Below are 24,278 nucleotides of genomic sequence, written 5' to 3' on the forward strand. Positions count from 1 at the left end.
TAAGATTGCAGAAACTGCCATCGCATATAAGCCAACCTGATCCTAAGGCAAAGTATATTTGTGATGGTCCCTCATCTTTCTGTCCAGTGCCCTGTGCATTTAAATCTCCAGTGATCCTCTCTTCCTTGAAGGAAGAGCTTCTACGTCATTCATCCCATCAAGTATTTTTTTTTTTTTAATCCAAAGGAAATGATGAATTTAAACAGATAAAGCAGCTCACACCAAATGTACCTGATACCTCTTGGGTTCTCAATACATTTCAATTACAGAAATGTGTTAATTACTAATAGCTACATCTCTAGGGATGTGAACATTTGAAAAGAAAAAAGCCCCTGGTAATTTAATTCCTTCCTCTGAAAACTGAATGAGTGTCTGATATTAGTAACTATTTCAGAGTGTTGGGAAACATATGAAGGGGACATGTTGTTAAATTTCGGCATACTTTTTGTCAGATATTTTGATCTACTTAATCAAATTGGAAAATAAGATATGCATTTTAGATTTTAATCAAACTCTATAGATCTATACTCATTAGATAATTTCTCATGTAGCATTTCCACATATTTTGAGTTTAATTTAAATAATTTGTTATATAATGTCATCATACTTTTATACTAGCTTTTATTTTGGATATTAAAATGAATATAATTAAAATGTGGTCAATGTCTGTTCTTTCTAAATTCTCCATAGGCACAGTTGAACCATACTCTTCACTGGAATGCGAAGTAACATGGCTGCCGGGTTTCAGTTCTCCAGAAAGGGGAGAATTTGTTCTTCATGTCAATGAAGGAAACACGCTGACACTAAAATGTGTTGCACATGTAATGATTTCCTTTGGATATGATTTTTATTTTGAGGACTCTAAATTGGTTGGGTATATATGTGTGTGTATAGTTGAGTATATATACTCTGTTAGTAAAACTGATTTTGCTGGCAATATTTAGTTACCTGAATTACCATCTTCTTGGTGCCACTTCTCTACCACAAAGGAAGACTTTGCTAAAAAAAAATGTGCTGTGTTACCTAAAATTAACTCACAAATCCAAGATTTTTGTGCCCACAATACTAGATTGTCATTAGAGCCTCTATAAACATACAGTACCATGGGGGCCACTTGAAATTAAATTATTTCATTAACAGAAACCAAAGAAAAATAGAGAAAATTGTATTTTTGTCCAATTATATTGCATTGTTAGAATTCTAGTGGTAATTAATAATTCAGTATGAAATGGACCATATAATTTACATAGCAAGGAGATATGGCAGATTCTAATTTTATAGAATATACTTCTTATAATAAAAATGCTTAAAGTTAAGGCTGCAATATGTAATTTTAACTTTCTTTTTGTGGTAGAGCCCAGAAGGCCTTAACTTCATGCCTCATAATCACCAAGAATCCACTTTACTTGTGTACGAAATTTTCGTCCCAATATTCTCAGTAATTTAACTCAAGCCAGTGCTGTTTTACCAAATCTCATCTCTGTCTCCAGGCCATGATCATGCTTTTAAATATTTCAGCTATGAAGGAGCTCATAGCCTTAAGAGATAAGAGATTCATCTTCTTTAATGATGGCAAGTGGCAAAAATCAGTAGGTTCATTTCTCTGCTTCAGACTTGAAATAAGCTGGACCTTCCTGCTTTTCCTGTGTTTTATTTACTTGCTATTCTTTTTAAAAATTTCTGTTGGTAACACCTGGGAGGCTCAGTCGGTTAAGCGGCCTTCTTTGGCTCAGGTCGTGATCCCAGGGTGCTGGGATCGAGTCCCACATTGGACTCCTTGCTCAGCAGGAAGCCTGCTTCTCCCTCTGCCTGCCACTCCCCCTGCTTGTGCTGTCATTCTTTCTGACAAATAAATAAAGAAATAAATAATCTTTAAAAAAATTTCTATTTGAAGTATAGAATATATACAGAAAAGGATACATATTATGACTTCTTTATCATTCAGTCTTTATAGACTGATAGCATCTTTGTAACTCACACCCAGATCAACCAGATCAAGAAGCAGAATATGACTAGCATTGTGAAAGAACTACCCTCTCCGTCCACACTTCCAGTCCCTCTGTGTCCCTCCCAGAGTTATCAGTATCCTTAACTTCTAAGGGCATAGATTAATTTTGGTTTTAAACTTTATATGTATGTAATCAAAGCATATGTTCTCTTTTATGTCTGGCTTCTTTTGTTCATCATTATGTTTGTGGGCTTTGTCTATTCTGGTGCATGTGGTGGCAGTATTCATTTTCATTCCTTAATAGTATTCCATTGTGTGACTATACCATCATTTTTCCATTACACAGCTGATGGGGATTTGGATTATTTTAGATTCTTAGCTACTATAATAGTGCTTCTCTTAACATTTTTACAGCTGTATTTTGGTGAACATACACACAGTTCTTCAGCTGTTACTTATGTAGCTGTGTTTGACAAAGTTAGTAATATAAATTTGCCCACATACTCACCCCATGTATATTTTTTTCTAGCAGGTAGAAGATGAGCAATTTAGTAATTTAGACTTTGCATTAATAATAGGTATCACTTATTAATTAGTGTGTGTCAGGTGGGATGCTAAATGCTATTCATGTATTATCTAATTTAATCCTTTTAAAACAACTCTGTAAGGCGGTACTAATAACTCAGTCGATGGGTGAGGAAATGGAGGATTAGAGTGAGTGACTAACTAATACAAGTTCACACACGCAGTAAACGCCCTAGGTGGAATTTATTTCCAGGTCTGTTTGCCTCCACCGTCTTTGCTGTTACCCTCTGGTCAAATTTACTTTCTGTTTTCCCTCCCTACACTAGGATTGGTTAAGAATTAAAGTCCAAGATATCAGAATAATGAATTAGATTATTTTATGGTAAATTCTTGAGGTCCTTTAAGTTAAATGAACTGTTAAGTGTTTCTCTTATGAAAGTAAAGCTGGAGGAACATGAAGTGATTAAATACAATGTTCATTTAATGTTTGTCATTAATTTATGAAGGACTTACTTGATCATTTCGTCATCTGTTAGCTTTGTTTAGAAATTTTTTGTTCCAATTACCCAAGTCATGTTCTTCAAATAATTATAAGAATGTATTAAAACCCCCCAAGATAATAAATAATTTATCTTAGATAAAGTCAGCAGGGTCTGGTGTAAAGAGCACTGTATAAGGAATTGGAAAACTTGGGTTCTAGTTCCCTGTGGCTATGGTTTGCTTTCCTGTGAAATGGGAGAGGTGGATAATTTCAGAATTTTCAAAAAACTGTTCCATGATACAGTAGTTCTGTGAAGTCATTTGTGTAGCGAGTAAGGAGAAGGAGTCCTGCGCCTAATTAATTCTGTGAATCACAGTGAACCACCTCCCCATTCCGAGGTAAGCAAAGTGTGTGTTATCAGCATATTAAGCGCTAGAAGGCTGATCATAAAAACATGCCTAGATAATCTCATTTGGCACATTATTTCCCATGCTGGGGGACTCCTGAACTCTTCCCTTTTGCATAGCACTCAGTAACACCCTGTACATAGTTGGATAGGTGATCTCTAAGATCTCCTACATGATTCTCAGTCCTGGATTTACTTCCTCCATAGAATTGTCTTCCTGGATTTACTTCCTCTGTAGAATTGCCTTATTCGCTTTGCCTTCCTCAGTTTAGGAGTACAATTTAGGTATTCCATTCTATTTTCCTTTCTTTTGAGTACATCATAACATCTGATAACCCTTCATATTTTAGAAATTTCCACGAGGCTGAAAAAATTTGAGTCATTTGGAAGGGGCTAAGAAAATATTTATTATTTTTCTTGTATCTTTTCTTTTCTCCTCTTATTATTAGGTTGGTCATACCAAGGTTGTATTTTTGGAGCCAGGGATCTTCTTCAGTAATAGCCCTCAAGGTTTAACAACTTGGAGGAAAGCCATTCTTCACAACGTAGGACAAAACCATGCTTACTTCAAGGTAATGTAGAATCTTGGAATCTTATTTGGATCAGATCACATAATTTGAATTAATTTTTTTGCCATGAACACTGTGGTGGTAATACTTTAGTCTTTATAAGTTGACTAATGCTAGTGTTTAGATATTTCATGTGAGCCTTACCTAAGTACCTTTCATCTACTTTGTCCTTTTAATTTCCCACAAAAATAATTTATCCTTCCTTCTGTTCTTAGTCTCTCCTCTTCTTACCCCTTTTTTTCTTCATTTTTGTCTTGTTGAAAAAAAGATAATTTGGAAAAAAGAACGCTTTCAGAAACATCCATTGTTGCTATTACAACTCCATATTTAATGACATACTTTTCCTCTTCTCATTTCCACTCTGTCATCAGGACTGTTATGGTAGAAACTTGGACCTAGAGCAAGATCCTTCTAAAGATACTCTATTTATCGTTGTTGACCCTGACTTAAATTTCAGGGTGGGGGTTGTTTTAAGTGGTGATAGAATATTTTGCTGAAAAATATATTAAGATCTCCCAATAGTGACAATAGATAGAGGTTAGTGCTTGAGATCTTTCATTCAAGCTTTATATTTACATGTCTTCTGCCCAAGCAAACAAATGCAGATATCTTTTTTTGCTTTGTTGCTTCAGAGTTAGTTCTGAAGTCTGTTTGTTCCCTCATCCCCAAAATACCTTAACCAGTTTTCCTTTAAATTGTTCTGGCTTAAAGCATGGTAGATAGTCCTAAACTAGCCCCTGAGAAACCACACCATAAATCCTTTGGTAAGTTACTTATAACTTTGTTGAAAGTCAAAATGATGTCTTAGACATTAGGCTATCAAGGAGATAATAACGAATAGGAGGTTACTTTATCATCTGCCTCCCCACTAACTTTGCTTTCAGTGTTTACCGTCAGGGAGAAGGCAAAATATCAAAGTATATCTAGAATTTTGTCATCTTCTCTAACAGATATGTCTCATCCTTGTAAGTTTGCCAAGTCTTGATAACATTCCAGACAATAAACTTCATCATCCTATTTGAATCGGATGCTGCCACTACTGAAAGTTCCGTTTGCTGGGTTAGGGGTACCAATCCTTTTTGAAGTTTATTTGTGCGTCTGGTGTTGGAAAGCGTATTATAAAATCATCTCATGCCCTGTGCGCAGGGGTCCTCTCTGGGTAGTAGTTTGGAAGCTTTCCTATGAAAAGTTCAGACCAGCAACTTTAAAGGATAATGAAGAATTTCTGCAAACTTTCAATTACAGGTTTGTGACCAGAGTCTTTCGCCTGCCATTAATATTGTTCCATCACAAGGAATAATTCCATTTGGGGGGCTAACTGTTCTCAATATCTCCTGTACACCTACTGTAGCAGAAAAATTTGATACAAGAGCAAAGGTATGTTTATGCATATGTGTATTCATACCTTGTGTATATATGTTTATGTGGATTTGTTTGGTGGTTTAAGAGATTTAAAATAGTATGTATAATGCTATAAAATGGTGTGTATGTTTATTCTTAGAAAACTTGTTTTAAGGATTTCTTCTAATGGGAATGGGTTTTAATGTTATGATACTAATGAGTGATTTTTAAAATTTTGGTTACTTTGTTAGCAATTGAGTTACCTCTAAAGAAATGCAATTTTTAGAGATCTTTAAAATAAGCATCCTTACCTATATAATCTTGTAGAAATGGCAGAACCTCGCAAGAGGATTTGTAGAAAATATTTTTGGTGAACATCGGTAACGGAAATTTCTACTAAGATGAAATGAATACAATTCATCAACATGAGGCATTTTTCACCTGCAATTAGAATGATATTTGGCATCTCTGAGTTGTGACAGTTGTTTCCTCACTAGTCACAGAGGAAAGGATGACTTTTTTCATGGCATTAATTAGATACTTGATTTAATTAGATACCTTAGGTAAAATTAATCAATTTTGGAATGTTAATTCTAAATAGCTTCAATGACTGTATGAATTATAGGCAAATTCTATATGGTGTTAAGATCTATATTTTATAGCATACATAAAATATTTTACTAGTTTATATTCTGGGAATTATATAATTGAAAAGACATTACCTTGATTAGGTGCTTTTCTAATTGTTCATTAAACAGAATAAATAAAACAAAACTAATCTCTGATAAATTTTATTATAAACTAGAGATATGGAATACTCTTGATTTTCAATCTGATGATGGGCTATGTACATTTACTCACATTAAAAAATAATATGTACACTGTTACCAAATCAAAATGAATAATTTTAGATAAATCCCCATTTTATCCTCAATTTCCCATAAAAATTCTTTTTTTATAACAATTCTTTAATATGTAGCTTGATGTGATAAACACCAGTTTGCCCCAGATAAACAATCTAATGATTATATCTTACTTTTATGAAGAAATATGTATTGAAAGATGTTTATAAATTATATATTATGATACATGGTCTGAGATTTGGGCAGAATTTTTTATATAATATTCTGGAAGAAATAAAAAATTTGGCCACTAAAAATAGTTTCACTAAAAGATTAATTTCTGCTGTATTTTAGATGAGTATGCTGTTACAAAGCTTACCTTTTTAACATAATATAGTAAGATTCATTTATTCATCCACTCAATACATATTTACTGGGCACAAGTTTTATGTTGGTTTCTGTTGTAGATTCAGTGGATGATGAATAATGGGGAGGTGGGTGAAAGCCAGCCGTGAGAAGTTGAGACTTATATGTGGGATTCATCAATGAAGAACATGTCGATTTGTAATTTCCTCTGAATCACTAAATTATGCTTTTTATGATTTTAGTCACGTATTTTATTTATGTACTACATATTCTTTAAATAAAATGTGGAAATCATATTATGAATATAGTGATTTAGTTAATTAAATGACATGTCACTTTCCCCAATAATTTTGAAAAAATGACAGTTTGGATTTTTTTTTTTGCTTATGAATAGTGTCACTGACTTTCTATGGAAAGAGTGAAATACACTCCTATCTCATTCTTAGATAAATATTTAGATTTAAATCCAGACCTGATGCTCCCTGTTCTTATATAGGGAGGGCTTTCAGCCAATGCTGTTTTTGTGCTTCTGAAATTTTGCTTAGATACTTATATGTTCAGATAATCTACAGGTCTAATTTTGTAGGAATTATACAACTACATTCTTACTTTACTATCTTAATTTTCTCAGAGGCAGTTGAGTGTTCAGGCAGTCCTTGGTTCATATTTAACCACTGCTATTTTGAGGCATCAGGAAAAAGACAAAATACTCTGCCTCTCTGAGCCTCAATTTTTCTCACTTGGAAATAAGGATATTAATATTGGTAACCTCATAGGATGCTGAGGATTAAAAAGGAGACAGCATATTGAGCCCTATACTTGACCCATTTACTCAGCAATTTTTAAGCTACTTTCATTATTATTATTATGGTCATTGTGGGTATTAGTATCTCTCTATGGGAGGAAGTATGTTTGTACTTAGTTCCCTATCTGTTTTAATTTTGAATAATCCATTGAAATTAGGTAAATACAGAAGGGATATGGAGAGTGGCAATAATGTGTAGTCAAATGGGTGGAACTCTGCAGTCAAATTCAGAAGCTATGAACTGGTCTCATTTGTGGTGGAGGTTTTTAAGAGTTGAATACTCATTCCTCTTAGGAATATCAATTCTGCATACCAAGAAATGTGATGACAACTACCAGAATAAATCTTGTGACATTTATAATATGATTATTTAAATTTAAAAATATTGCCAGATGCCAGGTAATACTTAAGTGGTATATGAGTAGATTTTAATGTGGTTTCTACAAGGCTTTGTATTTCTCTCAAATAAAGGTTGCTATTCGCCGTGCAAATGTCGTAGACCTTAGGATTGGTGGATCTGTTGAGATTGCTGACGTGAAAATTAATCCGGTGAGTATGTTAGTATGTTAACTATTTGTGTAATCAGTTTATGAGTGTGGTGACTTTTGTTATGTGTCCCTAGTCAGCCCATTTATGTTTAGAAATATCTCATTATGTAGTACTGTGACATGTAGGAATTAAAATATGTAATATAAATATAAATGACGAAGCAGAATATTAAATGGAGGTTTCAGAATTCACCACTGAACGTAATTTTCAGAACCCTACCAATACCATTAAAGTCATTGGTAGGCTTCATCATGATCCTGTCCCTCCTAAGAGATAACCGCTTTACTGAATTTTCTGATTATTCTCCCTTTATTTTTTCTTATCGGCTCACCACATATGTATGAATTTCTTAACCATTGATTATTTAGTTTAGTTTGTTCATTTTTGAGCTTTCTGACAAACATGTGCTGTGTGTAGTCTTTGGTGAGTTCCTATTAACTGAATATTGTATTTCCAAAGTTCATCTAAGTTGTGTGTAGCTGTGTTTTTTCCATTCTCACTACTGCTTAATAGTTCATTATGTGGACCTGTTGTAATTCGGAGATTCAATGTGTTGTCCAATCAATTAGATGTTTCTTTTTTTGTTATTATTACGAACACTACAGCTGGGAATATTCATGTACATATCTTGTGAGGTACAAATGCCAGAGTTTCCATAAGAGTAGAGTTGCTAAGTCCTAGAATATGAATATGTGCATTTGTGGCTTCACAAGATAGCTTCCATATTTTCTTCTCAAGTTTCCATTGCTTCATAAATTGTATTGTAAGACCTAATGTTTGCCAATCTATTAAGTATAAAACGATAGCTCACTGTGGTCTTGATTTGCATTTTCTGAACTATAGTTATATTTATTTTTAAAATTATTGTTCTGTATCCTGATTAAACTTTGTTCTACAATTGTAGCACACATATACTTTTTTTTTTCCTGGCAAGTCTTTCAGGAATTAAGTCTGGTCTCATCTACCCAAAAAACTTACCCTGGGGGCACTTGGGTGGCTCAGTCAGTTAAGGTCTGCCTTCAGCTCAGGTCATGGTCCCAGGGTCCTGGGATCGAGCCCCACTTGGGCAGCGGCAGCAGAGCAGGGAGCCTGCTTCTCCCTCCGTTCCCTGCTTGTGCTCTCGCTGTCTCTGTTTCTCTTTCTCTCTCAAATAAATAAATAAAATCTTTAAAAAAAAAACAAAAACCAATACCAAAAAACTTACCCTGATCGTCCAAAGCAGGCTCATATGCCCCTCCATTGTGACATTCATAAGATGGTACAAGCATCTTAAACTCTGGAAACATCTTCATCATAGCAATTGTCATATTATTTTCAGGTTTCTCTCTCCCACTAGTACTGCAGCACCTTGTGCCATTCTGGTGCTGAATTAACTTGAGCAAAAATGGGTGAGGCTGCCAGTCCCTCAGGTAGGGACTCATTACTAGTCTGTACTTTAATGGCATCACCACAATTCTAGTGTCTGGCTTTGAGTTAGAATTTTCTAACCTTTATTTTATTTGGTGTTGAAGGCATGGTAAATCTAGACAGATTGACAGATACTAGGCTAGCTTGTCTAAGACTGGTGATTCTTGGAGATTAAACCCTGTAGTATCCAGAGTGCTTTCTCCATTTCTATGGTGTTTCTCCTTTAACAGTATTAGAAGTGTATTGAGAGTTCGACTACTTTATTTCCACACCCTAAAGGCATTTGTGGCATGCTTTGAACCTTATGGTACAGTTGAGTAATTTATAAGACTTTGTATTAATATATATCAATATTCCCTGATTATGTTGAATTTTAAACATAGCTGCCTAGCTGCCTTTTAAAAATAATATTCTGGCATTATCAAATATCATCAGGAAGGCATGTAATAACTGTATGGCATTGAATATGTGTCTTAATAACAATTAGGACATTTTATCCAAATGAGCTTATGTATAAGGCCAGAATAGTGGAAGAGGAGTTGATCTTTTTGCATATACAAAGCATCAAACTTTCATTACCCATCTTGGATTTTACAGGTTTCTCCTGTAGAATTGGGTCCATATTTTAAGTGAAACAAATAGTGGCCAGTTGACCTTAAAGCAGTATTTTCCTCAACATTAGGATACTGTTACCACTTTCTCTTTAATGTTATATATAATTCTTTTATTAAGTAACTGTAAGGCTATATATACTAATTGTGCCAAAAGAGGAATCCTACAGAGCTCTGTGATGTAGGCACATACTTGGCATGTAAGCTAAATTTAGGATGCATTCAGTAAACATTCCTTACATATATTTAAGCGAGGCATCAGGTGCTAGGGATACAAAATGAATCAGACCACTAGGGGAGATAGATTGGTAAACAAATAAACAGACTTTATGATGTTGTAATGGTAAGTAAATATAAGGAACAGAAATAGTTCCGAGCACAGTGTAATAAAACATGGTTTATCTAACTGGAATTTGAAGGATAAATAATATTTTATCAAGCAATTATGAGTTAGAGAAAAGCTTCCTAACAGAAGGGACATGATGATAAAGACACAGGAGGATGAAGCAACAGGTATCTGTTGGAATGGCTAGGTCATACAGCTTGCTGAAGTACGAAGTGATTGGGGTAAGAGCGGAGCTAGGTGAGGCAGGGGAAGGTAACAGAACTTTATGAGCCCTGCTGAGGAACTTGGACCTTGTCCGGTAGTTGGAGGAGAATCATCACATTTGAAGATAAGAAGTGCAGATTTTCAGTTAGTTTAATTGTGACTTAGTTGTGGAGAGGAGAACTGGAGAAAGTGCAAATCTAGAAATGAAAAGTGATGAGTTATTAACCTCATACAATTACGTTAGGGAATAAGAGGTGAAGGCAGCAGAATAAATGGGATTTGGTAACCGATAACGCATAGGAGGTAGGGGAGAGGAAGGAAAATGTGACCAGTTTTTATAGAGTATAGTAGTTAATGTCCTTGATGAAAAATAACAGTATACATTTTTTATCGAGGTATAATTGACATATAACATTATGTTCGTTTTAGGTGTACCAAACAATGATTTGATATCTGTATGTATTGCAAAATGATGACCAAAATGAGTCTAGTTAACATCCATCACCAAACACAGTTACATTCTTTTTCTTGTGATTAGAACTTTAAGGTCTACTCTGTTAAAGTGTAATTTTTGGTTTATACTATTTTCATAAAATATTACCCTGCTTTCTAATTCTTTTTCTCTTTTTAAATTTTAGAACGTATTTAACTTCAGTGGTACCTATGTTGGTGCTACTCAGATTATTCCGTTTATAATAAAAAACAAGGGTTTAACACGTGCCAGAGTGGAGTTTAATCTACAAGACTTTGAATATTTTTCTTTGGTTTTTAAAGCTAAAACAGGTATATCTTTTATACTATAGTATTCTTGTAAAACAGTTTCAAGTTGCTTTAAAATTTAATGTTAAAAAATACTGTAAGTCAAGGGCAATTGTTTTAAAGTATTTTTAATTACTCAGTGCATGCTTTTCTTATAGTCTATAACCTATTATGGTTTTATTTCTATAAATATATCAATATTAATATCAGACTACTTTGGTAATGCATAACATATAACCATGCTTGTTAGTTGATTTAATGTAGTTAAGAATGTTACATATAAGTTAAAAAAAAGATTATAAGTATATACTGTAAATCAAAATGAAATTATTAATTGCTAATTTTAATTGCCCAAGAATTTCAGGTAAATGTGTTTGGAGAGTTCTGTTTGTTTACTCTTGTATTAAGTATCTTTATGTCACATTAAGTTTAAAAGATAGGCACTTCTACAAAGACATTTCATTTGTTTACTCAGGTTGGCACAGTAAGGTGTGTGGGCTAAATCTGGCCTGATATATGTTTTTGTAAATAAAGTTTTATTAGAGTACAGACACATTTATTTGTATATTATTTATGGCTGCTTGCATACTGTAATGGCAGAGTTGAATAGTTGTGGAAGAAACCATATGGCTTGCAAAGCCTACAGTATTTAGTATCTGGACCCTTATTGAAAAAGTTTGCCAACCATTGGTTTGGTCATTTCTTCTTCAATGAATATTTGCTGAACTAGACTTTGAGTCTGTAAAGTTAATATTTTACATATTCTCAAGAAGTAAACAGCAAGTGTATCAGTCAGGGTCTCAGTATTTAACAGATGACTTGCTCAAAGGGTTTAACTGAAGAGACTTTAATGAAGTAATTATCTATGGGGGTGGGAGCTGGATTAAAAGAAATCAGCCAGGGATGGAAGCAGCTACTACCTCTGCACCTGAAGGAGTAAGAGAGGCAAGATATTTCTGGAGCCCCATGATCAGTGAAACAGTGGAAGAGGGGCCAACTGATAAGAGCTTTCACTGTAAAGGAGTGCAGCCATTGCCAGGAGCGTAGCCAACGCAGTGAAGACATAATGGCATAAATACTTCCTACCTACTGATATCCTACTGGTGTTTCCCTGTGGTTGAACCAAGTCAGAGCAAGGGGACTTGGCTGAATTGACCTGTAGAAGTCAGGACAGAGCAGAACAGAGAAAGGTGGGTATTGAATCAAAGTGACAAACCAAGAACACTTGTAACAGTAAGAGAGCTGGATAAAGCCGATTCTTTCGGCAGCTGGTTCATGGCAGATGCTGTAAGACAAGTGAGTACATGGTGCTGAGTGGGCATATGTTAGGGAAAACTAGCCATCAGCATAAGGGAAGATTTCTTGGAGAAGTCGATGCCTAATTCTAGTCTTGAAGAATGACGAGAAGATACACAAGAAAAGGGGATATGTGAAAGAATGCAAGCAAAGGCCTAGAAATGAGTCAGTATGGTAAGTAGTTCAGGATGCCCAGATTGTAGAGGGACAGGAATGGAAGGGCAAGTGAGATCCAGGTCACTAAGAATCTCTTCTGGACGTTTATCCTGAACGTTAGGCAGCACCATTAAAGGGTGTATATCTAGACAGTGGTGTGATCAGACTCAGTTTGCTCATTTTTCTTTTGGAGCAAAGTTGAGAATGGGCTGGGGGAACATGTGGGAATGGGAAGAGCAAGACCAGAGAGAGGGCGGTCAGCTAGGGGTTGTGGCCCTACAGGTGAGAAGTGATGGAAGCCGGAACACAGGCAGTGATGCTGGAGATAGGAAGGGAGGGCGTACAAAGGTGCCGAGACATTAGAAGTGCTCTGACTTGCTTACCAAGTGGACCTGGGTGTTAGGGAAGGAAGGCAAGGCTCAAATCTCTCCCAGGTTTTGAATGTAAGAAGTAGGTGACTGGAGGTAACAATTCATGGTTGTGGTGATACAGGAGGAGGATCAGGTTTAGGCGACCATGGTGTGTGAGGAGACTGCGCGCTAGCCCAGAAACGATTACAGCAGGCAGTTGGAAATACATACGAAGTCTCTCTTCTTTTTTTTTTTTTTAATCTGGTTGCTGAAACTTTAGCTACTTAACCCTTTGCTATCGCCGACTGCCTCATATACTGTCATGCACCTTGTTCATTGGATCACAGACTCTTCTGGGTTATTCTGCGAAGCTAGTCTGCAAAGTGCATGTTTCTACAATTCTGCCTTAGATGTAGCTCAAACCTCCCTTCTAGGCCACTGAATCATCTTTTCAAATGCTTCCCCTTCCTCCAAGCTTTTCTCCTCAGACCTGTTCCAGAGAGCGGTCCCCTCAAAGCCGGGATCTTATCACACCTCTCCTCTGCTCAAAAAGTTTTGCTTGTTTCATATTACCAGCAGCGATGGTTCTTAGCAGCAGGCAGCTGACACAGTCTAGGAGGTACTTCCCTTGATCTTAATAATTATTAACAATTTGCGATAAAGTTTATACTTAAAATGTTCTGAAAATGCATCTTATTAAATAAATGCCCTTCTGTGACAAATTAGACTTGGTTTTTCTTGTGATCATTTCAAGATTATTGAATAGAGAAGTTAGATGTTGAGAGCCATTTGGGTATGACTCCACCTTGTCTTTGCAGTCGCCTTTCCCATTGCAGCCTCCAGCAGCACTCTCTGCTGGCACTGGGCTTGCCTTCTCCTAGGATGTTTCTTCCTCTTCTGTTCCTGGAGTCTGCAATCCCACCCCCTTTTATAAATTAGCTTAAACCGCCTAAGTTCCTATGACTCATTAGACCCATACCCACCCTTGTCCGGTTGGTGGAAATTACTTTTTTAATCTTTACTCCCTTAGGACATTGTGTAAGTCTCTTTGTAGCACTAACCATTTCTATCTTGTATCAGAGAGAGCTGTGTACCTGTTTGACTCCCCTACTACATTGTGAGCTCCATGAGGTCAAGGACTACATGTATAATTTTTGTTTTCTACTAGAGTTGTCCCCTATAGTGCTGCATACATTATACATACTCAAGAAATACTTATTGAAGCTGTCTTGGATTATTGTATTTCACAGACTAAATGTTTACATATATTCCAAATATATTTATGAGTATTTATCCATCTGTTTTTATTATATTTTCTATGTTCTAGATATATACCCATTCTAGGTGGGTATTTGCTGTACAATATGTGTATCTTTTCCCACACTGCAAACAGGGCTGGTGTTAATATACACTTAATGAGGTTTTTTGGTCATTTAATGGTTTTTCATCAAGGTGAGTGAAATTGATTAGATTGAAGGAGTTATTCAAGTTCATTTCCACACAGGGGTGATTGAAATTATCACCATTCCTTGGATTAATCGAAAACTTGAAGGAGAAAATAGGATTTTTAGAATTGTTTACATGAGGACAGGGGTTCTACTATAACAAACATTTGGTCTTTCAGGAACTTCTTCTAGAAGTTTATTTAAATGGTTATAATTTTTGACCCTGAAGTTTGCATTATTATTTGACAGTTGTTTATGTATCTCCACCTAATAGTTTTATATCTGGAGTGATTCTATTTTGTCAAAAAGTGACATTGTATAAAATTGTGTTTATCTTCTCTGTGGCCTCTTAGAGGCATCAGAGGAGATCTGGGTCTTCCCTGCCCTGTCTTTGCTGGAGAGGGAGTCTCCCACTTTCTTGGGCCTAAGATTCAGGCCCTTACTTGACTTGACCTTCATTCCTTTCTGTATTCTTCTGAATATGACTGTGACAAGCTCCTTGAACTTTGGAGATTTTACAAAAATGGGTTTACTGTCTGTTTTGCTGACTGAATATATATTTGATACATGATTGAATATCAGTTTTGCCGATTGGAACCTTGGTATCAAGAGTCATTCTTTAACCAGCAGCAACCTTATGCAGCCCTGCACAGCAATTGCTTTTTGATTGTTATAGACAGGTTTATGAGGTTTCTCAGAGTTTCATTTCCACATTTAACAGTGGTATTATTATCTGACTTTTTAAAAAATATATATTTTTAATGTTTTATAGGGAAATTCACAGAACCTGCATTTCCTGACATATATTCTTTGGAGTTAGAAGAAGGGACATCTCTGGAATGTGGCATAGCATTTTCTCCGAAAGAAGTATGTTCAGCTTTCATTTACTCATATGACTGGAGAGTAGTGGAGTTAAGATAATCCTAACTCAGAAGGTGTTAAAGAGCGCCTAAGCTCTTTCTGCAGTGGGTCTTTTTCTAACTTGTGAGCATGCCTGTGTGTACCTTTAATTCAGTAAAATGATTGCTAGAAGTGTCTGGCTCATGCTTGCAGAGTGTCTCGAGAAATACAGAGACTACACACAGGGAACCTATGGTCTCAGTTCTGTTCTCCAGCAAATTCAAGATATGACATGTTATGAAAGAAAGTTGAGGCTAACTCAAAAATCACTTATATTTGAGCCAGTATGTGCTTTGTACTTATATTTAAGTAGGGTATGTTTAATGTTCTTGGAATCACTACCTGAAATTACCAGAGATATGCTGTGAGGACTTAAGACGGGTTGCTATGATACTGGTTCTTTTTATAGTGTCCCTTGATGTTTAGTAATTTAAAAACAACAAACAAACAAGATCGAAGAAAACATCTTTCCTGGAATATGCCCAGAAGCAGGGGGTACCACTTGGCAAAGTTTCAGGGGCTATTTCTCATATGTTTTTGTTTTCGAGATTTTGCAACAGCAGTGCCGAGGAGAGAGCTTTTTGCTACCCACGATGTGGACAGTCATGTTGCTGCATCCTCCTGAACACGAGTCAGACAATTAGAGAATAACATTCTTACGTCAAAACACTTTTTCCATTCCAACATAACAAGCGTGACACCTGGAACCCAATAGGTATAGAGTAGAACGAATGAAGTGAAAATAATTCATAACGCAATAAGAAAGTGTATCGAATGCCAAGTACTGTCTTTAATTATCCGCTTTTAGTTATGTCACCGAAGCACGGTTTCCTGAGATTGAAATCTTACTTCAGGAACAATGATAGCTGTTATTTAGCTTTCAGGAGGAAAAAGTAAAGGAAATTTGAGGACCTGTTTAGATTTAAGAAAATGCTAAAGAGTAATTTTGCTCTTTTAAATACAATACTTTAAGTTGGACTATGTTTTATGTGTTTTGTGCACATATGGTTCAAGTGGAATGAGTAGTCTACAGAGCTCACTTGTGTCTCTTCTAGCTGTGGGCAAGTGTAGTGTATGAGGTAGCAAAAGCTACTTTTTGACGTTAGAGAAAATGAAAATTCTCATCTTATACACAATATTTAGTATACTCAGGTGTATACTATACTATATTTGATTTCCATAGGTTTCACCTACATTAATGAACAGTGATATTTGGATACTTCTAATTTTATTTTATTTTTTTTGGAAAAAGTTTTCTATTTTATTATTTTCTTAAATGAAGTATAATTAACATACAGTGTTATATTAGTTTCAGATGTACAATATAATGATTCGACAATTCTTTACATTACTTAGTGCTCATCACTGTAAGTGTACTCTGAATCCCCATCACCTGTTTCACCCCCCCCGCCGTAACCTTCTGTTCTCTAGATAGACACTTTTTAGCAAGGTTACCAAGGAGAGAACATCTTTTTTTTTTTTTTTAATTATCTTGCAAATATTTTTCTTTGGCTTAATTTAGGCTATCAGATAATATCAGAGTACAAATATTATGTAGATTTTCCCTTTATCTTTTCAGCAAAGGACTTTGATGTGCATGAAATATTGTCAGGGTATTTCTAATTTGTCTTTCTAATTCAGACAAAAAGCATAAGCAGCAAGGGATTTGAGGAAATTCAGAAGATGTTTCTCTTTTTTTGGGGGCACCTGGGTGGCACAGCGGTTGAGCGTCTGCCTTCGGCTCAGGGCGTGATCCCGGCGTTATGGGATCGAGCCCCACATCAGGCTTCTCCGCTGTGAGCCTGCTTCTTCCTCTCCCACTCCCCCTGCTTGTGTTCCCTCTCTCGCTGGCTGTCTGTATCTCTGTCGAATAAATAAATAAAATCTTTAAAAAAAAAAAAAGATGTTTGTCTTTTTAATTTTTACAGTATTCTAACATCTCCTCAACTCTCACATATCCTATTTACAAGTTTTGTTAGCATCAACTTATATTTTAATTGAGTGTGTTAATAATATTCTCTTCCTGCTTATGAAAGTTTATTATCAAAGTTAAAATAGGAAGTTTAGAAGAGCAGAAAGAAAATATAAGCAATAAGTAAATCCTAATACTTGACAATGAGCCCTGGTTATACATAGGGTTCTCTCTGTTCTTCTCCCTCTTCCTCTCTCTATCTCTATGCGTGTATTTCTACATCTATAATTGTAATGAAATAATACTTTATGAATTATTTTTAACCCGCATTTTTTACCCAGTGTATCAATTAAAAAGTTATGGATAGCTTTTTGTGTTTTGAGTTAAGTATTCTAAATACAATTTAATTTTTTAGGGATGATCTATCCTATTATTTAATGGCTATATCAGGTTATAGTCCCTTAACTAATCCTTCTTACTGTGCACTTAAGATTTTTTCATTTTTGGATCTTATAAATGACGCTGTAGAAAACATCCTTCTAGATAAATGCTTGCTTTCACATTATTTATTTTCATTATATCTTTATAGAAGGAGAATAGTTGGGTCAAACTCTATGTACATATTTTAGGCTATTGATATGTATTGCCAGATTGCTCCAAAAAAGATTATACCAGTTATATTAAATGCCAGTAACAGTGCAAAATGTTGCTCATTGTCTTTGTACTACTAGGTTGCATCAATTATATATGTATGCACATATAATATTCTGCCAATCCTATAGGTGAAAGATCATTTAAAATTGCATATCTTGGATTCTTGCATAACAAACCATCCTGCAACAGTAGTGATTTATTTGCTAGCAATTTGGCTTGGTTGGTACTGTTAAAATTCTTTTAACTCTCTGTTAGGAAGAGTGGCCTCTATTCTTTTCTTTTTGTAATATTATTGTCAAGTGTTCTGTTTTATTTTTCCTGATAAACTTTGGAGTCATTTTCTCAAGTTTATAAGTTCTTTGGGTATTTTGATTCGTGTTGCATTAAACTAATAAAAAAATTACAAGGAAGTGATATCTATTTAAAATTGAGCTTCCTATTCAGAAATAAGATAAACCTTTTACTTTATTATTTTTTAAAGGTTTATTTATTTGAGAGAGAGAAAGAGTGTGAATGGAGGGAGGGGCAGAGGGAGAAAATCTTCAAGCAGACTCCCTGCTGAGTGCGGAGCATGTCATGGGGCTCTATCCCAGGACCCATGAAATCATTCATGACTTGAGCTGAAACCAAGAGTTGGATGCTCAATGAACTGAGCCACCCAGGCAACCCAAGACTTTTATTAAAGTATTTTATGCTACTCAGCAAAACTTTAAAATACTTTGAAGTAATTTTTCTGTGTTCTTTTGTGCTGCGTGTTTGGGTTTTGTGTATTTTATGATCTTAAATTTTGAAAATAATGTCTGTCTAGGGGTGCCTGGGTGACTCAGGTTCAAGCCCCGCATTGGGCTCCATGCTGGGCATGGGGCCTAGTTAAAAAAAACAAGGCAAAAGAAACAACTGTCCATCTTATTTTAAGCTTCAGTTATTTTAAATTATCCTCCAATTTATTTTAGATTTTTAGGAATACTGTAATAGACTGCAAATATTGTTATTTGTCTCTTCCAATTAAATAATTATGATTTTTTACCTATTTTATATTGTTTAGAATTTCCAGAACAAGGTCACATTATTTTCTTGGCTTATTTTGTTCCTGGTTTTCTGTGAAGCACATAATGTTTTAAGCTTATGTTGGGAAATATCTTTCTAATACTTATTTAACACAAATTTTAATCTAAAGTAGATGTATTTTTAATTTAGTAAAATATCTTTATGCCATCAATCATATTATTATTTAAAGGAGGAAAACAGTTTGATACATAGTGCAACATTATATTTGTAGCATTAGTATATTTTTGGTACCCATCAGATAATCAGTAAGTATCCATTTGATAAGTAAATTAAAATGCAGCACATAAACCTGCATCTTCGGTTTTGAGAATTTACTCTGTTTTTTCTTTTGGATACTTAGAATTGAAATTCATGAGGAAAGGGTATGTGCATTTTATTTATTGGCACATATATCCACATTGCCACCACAAAACTTGTATCAATTTGTATTTCCATTGATGATCATCATTCAGCAAATATCTGTTGAGCACCTATTAGCTACCCTGCATTCTCTGGACCTTGAGGTTATAGTGGAAAGCTTACATCCTAGTGTGGTAACATTGCTATCTTTTCTTAACATCTTCTTTTTATTGGGTATTATCATTTGCCGATGTAAAACACATGTGTGACAAAAGTCCAATGTATCTGTTTTGTTTTATTTTGTTGTCACTTTTGCTTTTTGATGTCATATCTAAGAAGCTATTACCTAACCCAAATCATAAAGATTTCTGTTTGCTTCTAAGAGTTTTATAACATTACCTCTTAGGTTTATGTCTGTGATCCATTCTGAATTTTTTTTGTGTATGCTATAAGAATCTAGTTTCATTCTTTTGCATGCAATGTCCATTTGTTCCAGGAGAATTTATTCAAAATATTATTTTACCCCATTAAACTGCCTTAGCACCCTTGTCCAAAATCAGTTAAACATAAATGTGGTTTAGAAGTGGTGAGAGCAAACATCTTAATTTGTTCCTGGTATTAGGAGGAAAGCATCCATCTTCCATCTTTAAATATGATGTTAACAATTTTTTTTGTAGACTCCTTTTATCAGGTTGAGGAAGTTCTCTTCTATTCCTAGTTGAGTATTTTGATCATTAAAGAAATTTGGATTTTGTCAGAAATATTTGGCTTCTATTTTGGTGATCTTGATTTGTCCTCTTACATTAATATGGTACATTATATTGATTAATTTCTATATGTTAAACCAACTTACATTCCTGGGATAAATTCCACTTGACCATTATACTTGGAGTGTAATTCTTTTTATATATTGCTGCATTCAATTTCCTAATTATTTTCTTGAGGGATTTTGCATCTGTGTTCATAAGCAATATTGATCTGTAGTTTTCTTCCTTCAACTGTCTTTGTTTGGTTTTAGTATCAGGGTAATATTGACTTCTTAGAATGAGTTTTGAGAAGCATTCTCTCCTGTATTTTTGAAAGAATTTGTGAAGGATTGTATTGTAAATCTTTAATTTAGTGATATATTTCACCATTGAAGTCGTCTGGTCCTGGGCTTTCCTTTGTCATATTTATTTTAAATTACTAATTTAATCTATTTGCTTGTTATAGATCTATTTAAATTTTTTATTTCTTTTAAAACTCATGATAATCCTTTAATTGATAATTATATAGTAGTTAGAGTTTATAAAGTAGTTACATGTCTAGTACCACTTTATTTCCACATGAATCCAATAAGACAGGCATTGAGACTTCAGATTTTTTCTCCTTGTTCCAGTCATAGAAGCCAATGCACAGTGAGGCTAAGTGGTTTGTCAAGGCTACCTGCTGGTGAGCTGTACAGCTTGAATAAAACAGTGTTACATCCTCAGCCTCCTGACCCACTGGACGTTCCTGATACCATGTTAGGAATCCAAACATGATAAGGAATAGTACATATTCTTTTAGCCTATGGACACAAAACTTTTATGTCTATTCTTTAGGTTTATTAACTTTTTTCATTAGCACTCAAAATCTTCAATTTCATAATGTTACACTCATCAAAATGTCTCTTTTCTGTTTTTATATGGTCTCTTTTCTGTTCCATTTTCCATATTCATAGGAAGAAATTTGCAGTCACAATTTCTTCTGGGATTAAGCTTATTTTGGGGATAATTTGTAGATGCTTCACTAATTATATCTGCAAGGGTATCTATAGACGTGAATAAAATAAAAACCCATAATACTATGGAGAAAAAGAAATTGACACTTGTCAGGAATTTGTAGAATATTGGGAAATGTTATCTTGAGTTAAATATATATCAGTACAGGACAATTAAAAAAATTAAGAACGTGTCAGTTGAGGTGGCATGATTATATTATTTGATACAAAATAATCTGTCATCCCATTTGTTAAGCATGAGTAGCGTTTCTGTGTCAGATCAAGTCATGGGCTGACTTTAAAAAAGTTTTTTGCATATATTCCTCTTTGTAAAATTTAGCATCCAGAACAAAGGAGAGTTTCTCTTGTTTCTCATTCTTTAGTTCTTTATTAATATTGCCTGTTAGATTTCATTTATAGATTTCATATGCATTTCCTCTGACTTATGTTCCACTTTGGTTGGAGCCCATTAGATGTTGGTTTCATTCCCTATTGTTCATTCTGAAATGACAAGATATTCCTTTTTTATTTATGTTTTCTCTCCTGGGAACTTTCTATTTTGCTGTAATCAGTTCTCTGGCTTCCTTTCAGAAAACTAAGGCCATTGGGTCTTTTCTACTTTCCCTGCCCCCTTTTATCTATATCTTAATAGTTTTGTTTAATACTTCTTCCAGGCAAGTTTCCCTATTTTTTTTTCATTTTTTATTTTTAAAAATTTTTTAAAAAAAGATTTTATTTATTTATTTGACAGAGATAGCCAACGAGAGAGGGAACACAAGTAGGGGGAGTGGGAGAGGAAGAAGCAGGCTCCCAGCAGAGAAGCCTGATGTGGGGCTTGATCCCAGAACGCTGGGATCACGCCCTGAGCCTAAGGCAGACGCTTAACGACTGCGCCACCCAGGCGCCCCTATTTTTTTTTTTTTATTGAGATCTAATTGACATATAACATGTATTAGTTTCAGGTGTATAACATAATGATTTGTATGTGTATATATTGTGAAATGATTACCACAGTAAGTTTAGTTAACATTTATCACCTCATATAGTTACAGTTTTTTTTCTTGTGATGGGAACTTTTAAGATCTATCTTAGCAACTTTGAAGTATAACAATACAGTATTATTAACTGTAGTCACTATGCTGTACATTATATCCCCAGGACTTACAACTGGAAGTTTGTATTTTTGGTGGTCAATTTTGTTTCTTCTCAAGAAATTTTATCAAAGTTATCTAATTTGTTGGCATACAGTTATTCGTGGTGTTCTCTTATTATTTTTATTTCTGTAGGTTAGGTAATAATGTTTCTTTTTTCATTTCTGACTTTATTTTATTTTAAAATTGAGTCATTTCCATCTTGGTTAGCCTATCTAACGATTTTGTCAGTTTTGTTGATATTTTCAAGATGCAGTTTTTGGTATAGTTGATTTTCTATACTGTTTTTGATTCTTTATTTCCTATATTTCCACTTTATCCTTTCCTTCTGTCTACTTTGAGTTTAGTTTACTTTGCTTTCTTTCTTGTCTTTTTTTAAGTTGGAAGGTTAAGGTATTGAGTTGAGATCTTATTTTTTTTATATAGGTATTAAAGCTATACATTCCCCTCTAACCATTGTTTTACCTGTATTTCAAAAGTTTTGGTCTGTTGGGTTTTAATTTTTGTTCGTCAAAGTGTTTTTGCAATTTCTCCCTAAGTTTTCTCCTTCTGTTACTGACTTCTAATATAATCCCATTTTGATTGGAGACTATACTTTGTACTATTTAAATAAGTTTAAATTTATTGAGGCTTGTTTTATTACAATCTGTATAGATTATTTAGATGTGTTGAGGTAAATCTAAAGCCACTAAAAGAGTTGAAAATGATTGCATCTGGATTTGTGTATGTGTTTTTCTGTGTGTGTGTGTGTGTGTGTGTGTGTGTGTAAGTATATGATGGTGAAGGGATTAGATGCTAATTTTCAAAATTAGTTATGTGGGATTATTTTTGCTTTATTTTTTCAAATCTGTACTCTTGTAATTTTGATAAGGACAATAAGTCACAATAAAAAGAAAATAATCCTTTTGTGACAGGTTAATATTTTGAATCACTGTGTGTTTCTCCTACTCAGTGTCTGCATTTTGTATGTACACAGACATATGTAAACACACACACACACACACACATATATACACATACACATTCTTCGGCAAGAAACTAAGGAAAAGAAGAGAAAGAAACTAATATGTTTGTGTAGTATTTAATCTGTACGTTTTCAAGTATATTAAGATCAGTTTATATGTTTTCTTATTAAATCTATGTTGTGATTTTATATTTTTATATAGTGGAAATATATAACTGTGTTTTTAATGTCATCATTCATCCACAAAAGCATTTTAACCTGAGGGTCACTAAAAGTTAGAAAAAGTGTATAACCCAGTTTAAGTTTGTTGCATGACTTTTTGGGGAGAATTCATATACAATTTGGTATTTTCATTTTTTTTAGTTCAATTTAGTGTTTAACATTGTCAACAATTAAAAACTTGTTAATATATTTTTAATGTTTAGACTGTGGCTCTCCTAGGATTCTAAAAATTTGTTCTGAAATTAACTTATATGTATTTAGTTCTCTGGAGTGCCACACATTCCTTAAGAGTTTGAATTGTTCTGCATTTCCTGGGTATTTTAAAGGGAGATTTACTTAGAGTATTGGAATGTAATTCAGTTCAACAATGAGATGAACATAAAAAAAAAACACCCTGAAGAGACAGTATACCCTGTGAGATTTTGTTCTATAAATTTGTGCTAGTGAGGCAGATTGATTATCTGGTTTCTAGTCATTTCACTTATCCTCCACTCTGTTTATAGCTAGCTATAAGTTATCTTTCTGTGTGGGTGTGTGTGTAGATGTAAATAGTCAGTGGTTGCTCTCTTGGTTGACCTGTATAGCAGGCAAATGTAAAATCATAAAGGGCTGGATTTATTTCTAGTTGTACCCCTTCCTTTCCTATACTGCACCAGGTTTGAGTATAATTAAAAGTGCTGGTGGGCAGTTATAGTTGTGTTTGGCATCCTTGACTGCAGTGGTTTGTTCACCCTGTCATTCAAGCTGCTCCTTTCCTTGTGGTCCACTCACATGGCTTTCTGGCCAGTGTATAGAATTGTGCTTCTTTATATGGCAGCCACTAGCCATGTGTGGATATTTAAATTAAACTTTAAAGTTAAATAAAATAAAAAAATTATTTCCTTAGTCAAAATAGCCACATTAAAGTTCTCAGGATCCGCA

At 34.5% G+C, this 24,278-nt stretch overlaps 1 protein-coding gene across 1 annotated transcript in view; it reads left to right on the top strand.

The window, feature by feature from the left end:
• CFAP47 (cilia and flagella associated protein 47) overlaps window positions 1-24,278 on the top strand; it is a 484,475-nt gene that overhangs the window by 70,311 nt on the left and 389,886 nt on the right. Inside the window, exons 16-21 of the mRNA XM_034649559.1 lie at window positions 691-821; window positions 3,810-3,932; window positions 5,175-5,306; window positions 7,755-7,832; window positions 11,039-11,183; window positions 15,179-15,273. Coding sequence (XP_034505450.1) covers window positions 691-821; window positions 3,810-3,932; window positions 5,175-5,306; window positions 7,755-7,832; window positions 11,039-11,183; window positions 15,179-15,273 — 704 coding nt within the window. The remainder of the gene's footprint in view (window positions 1-690; window positions 822-3,809; window positions 3,933-5,174; window positions 5,307-7,754; window positions 7,833-11,038; window positions 11,184-15,178; window positions 15,274-24,278) is intronic.

This window comes from Ailuropoda melanoleuca, chromosome X (assembly GCF_002007445.2).
Source record: "Ailuropoda melanoleuca isolate Jingjing chromosome X, ASM200744v2, whole genome shotgun sequence".
NCBI lineage: Eukaryota > Metazoa > Chordata > Mammalia > Carnivora > Ursidae > Ailuropoda > Ailuropoda melanoleuca.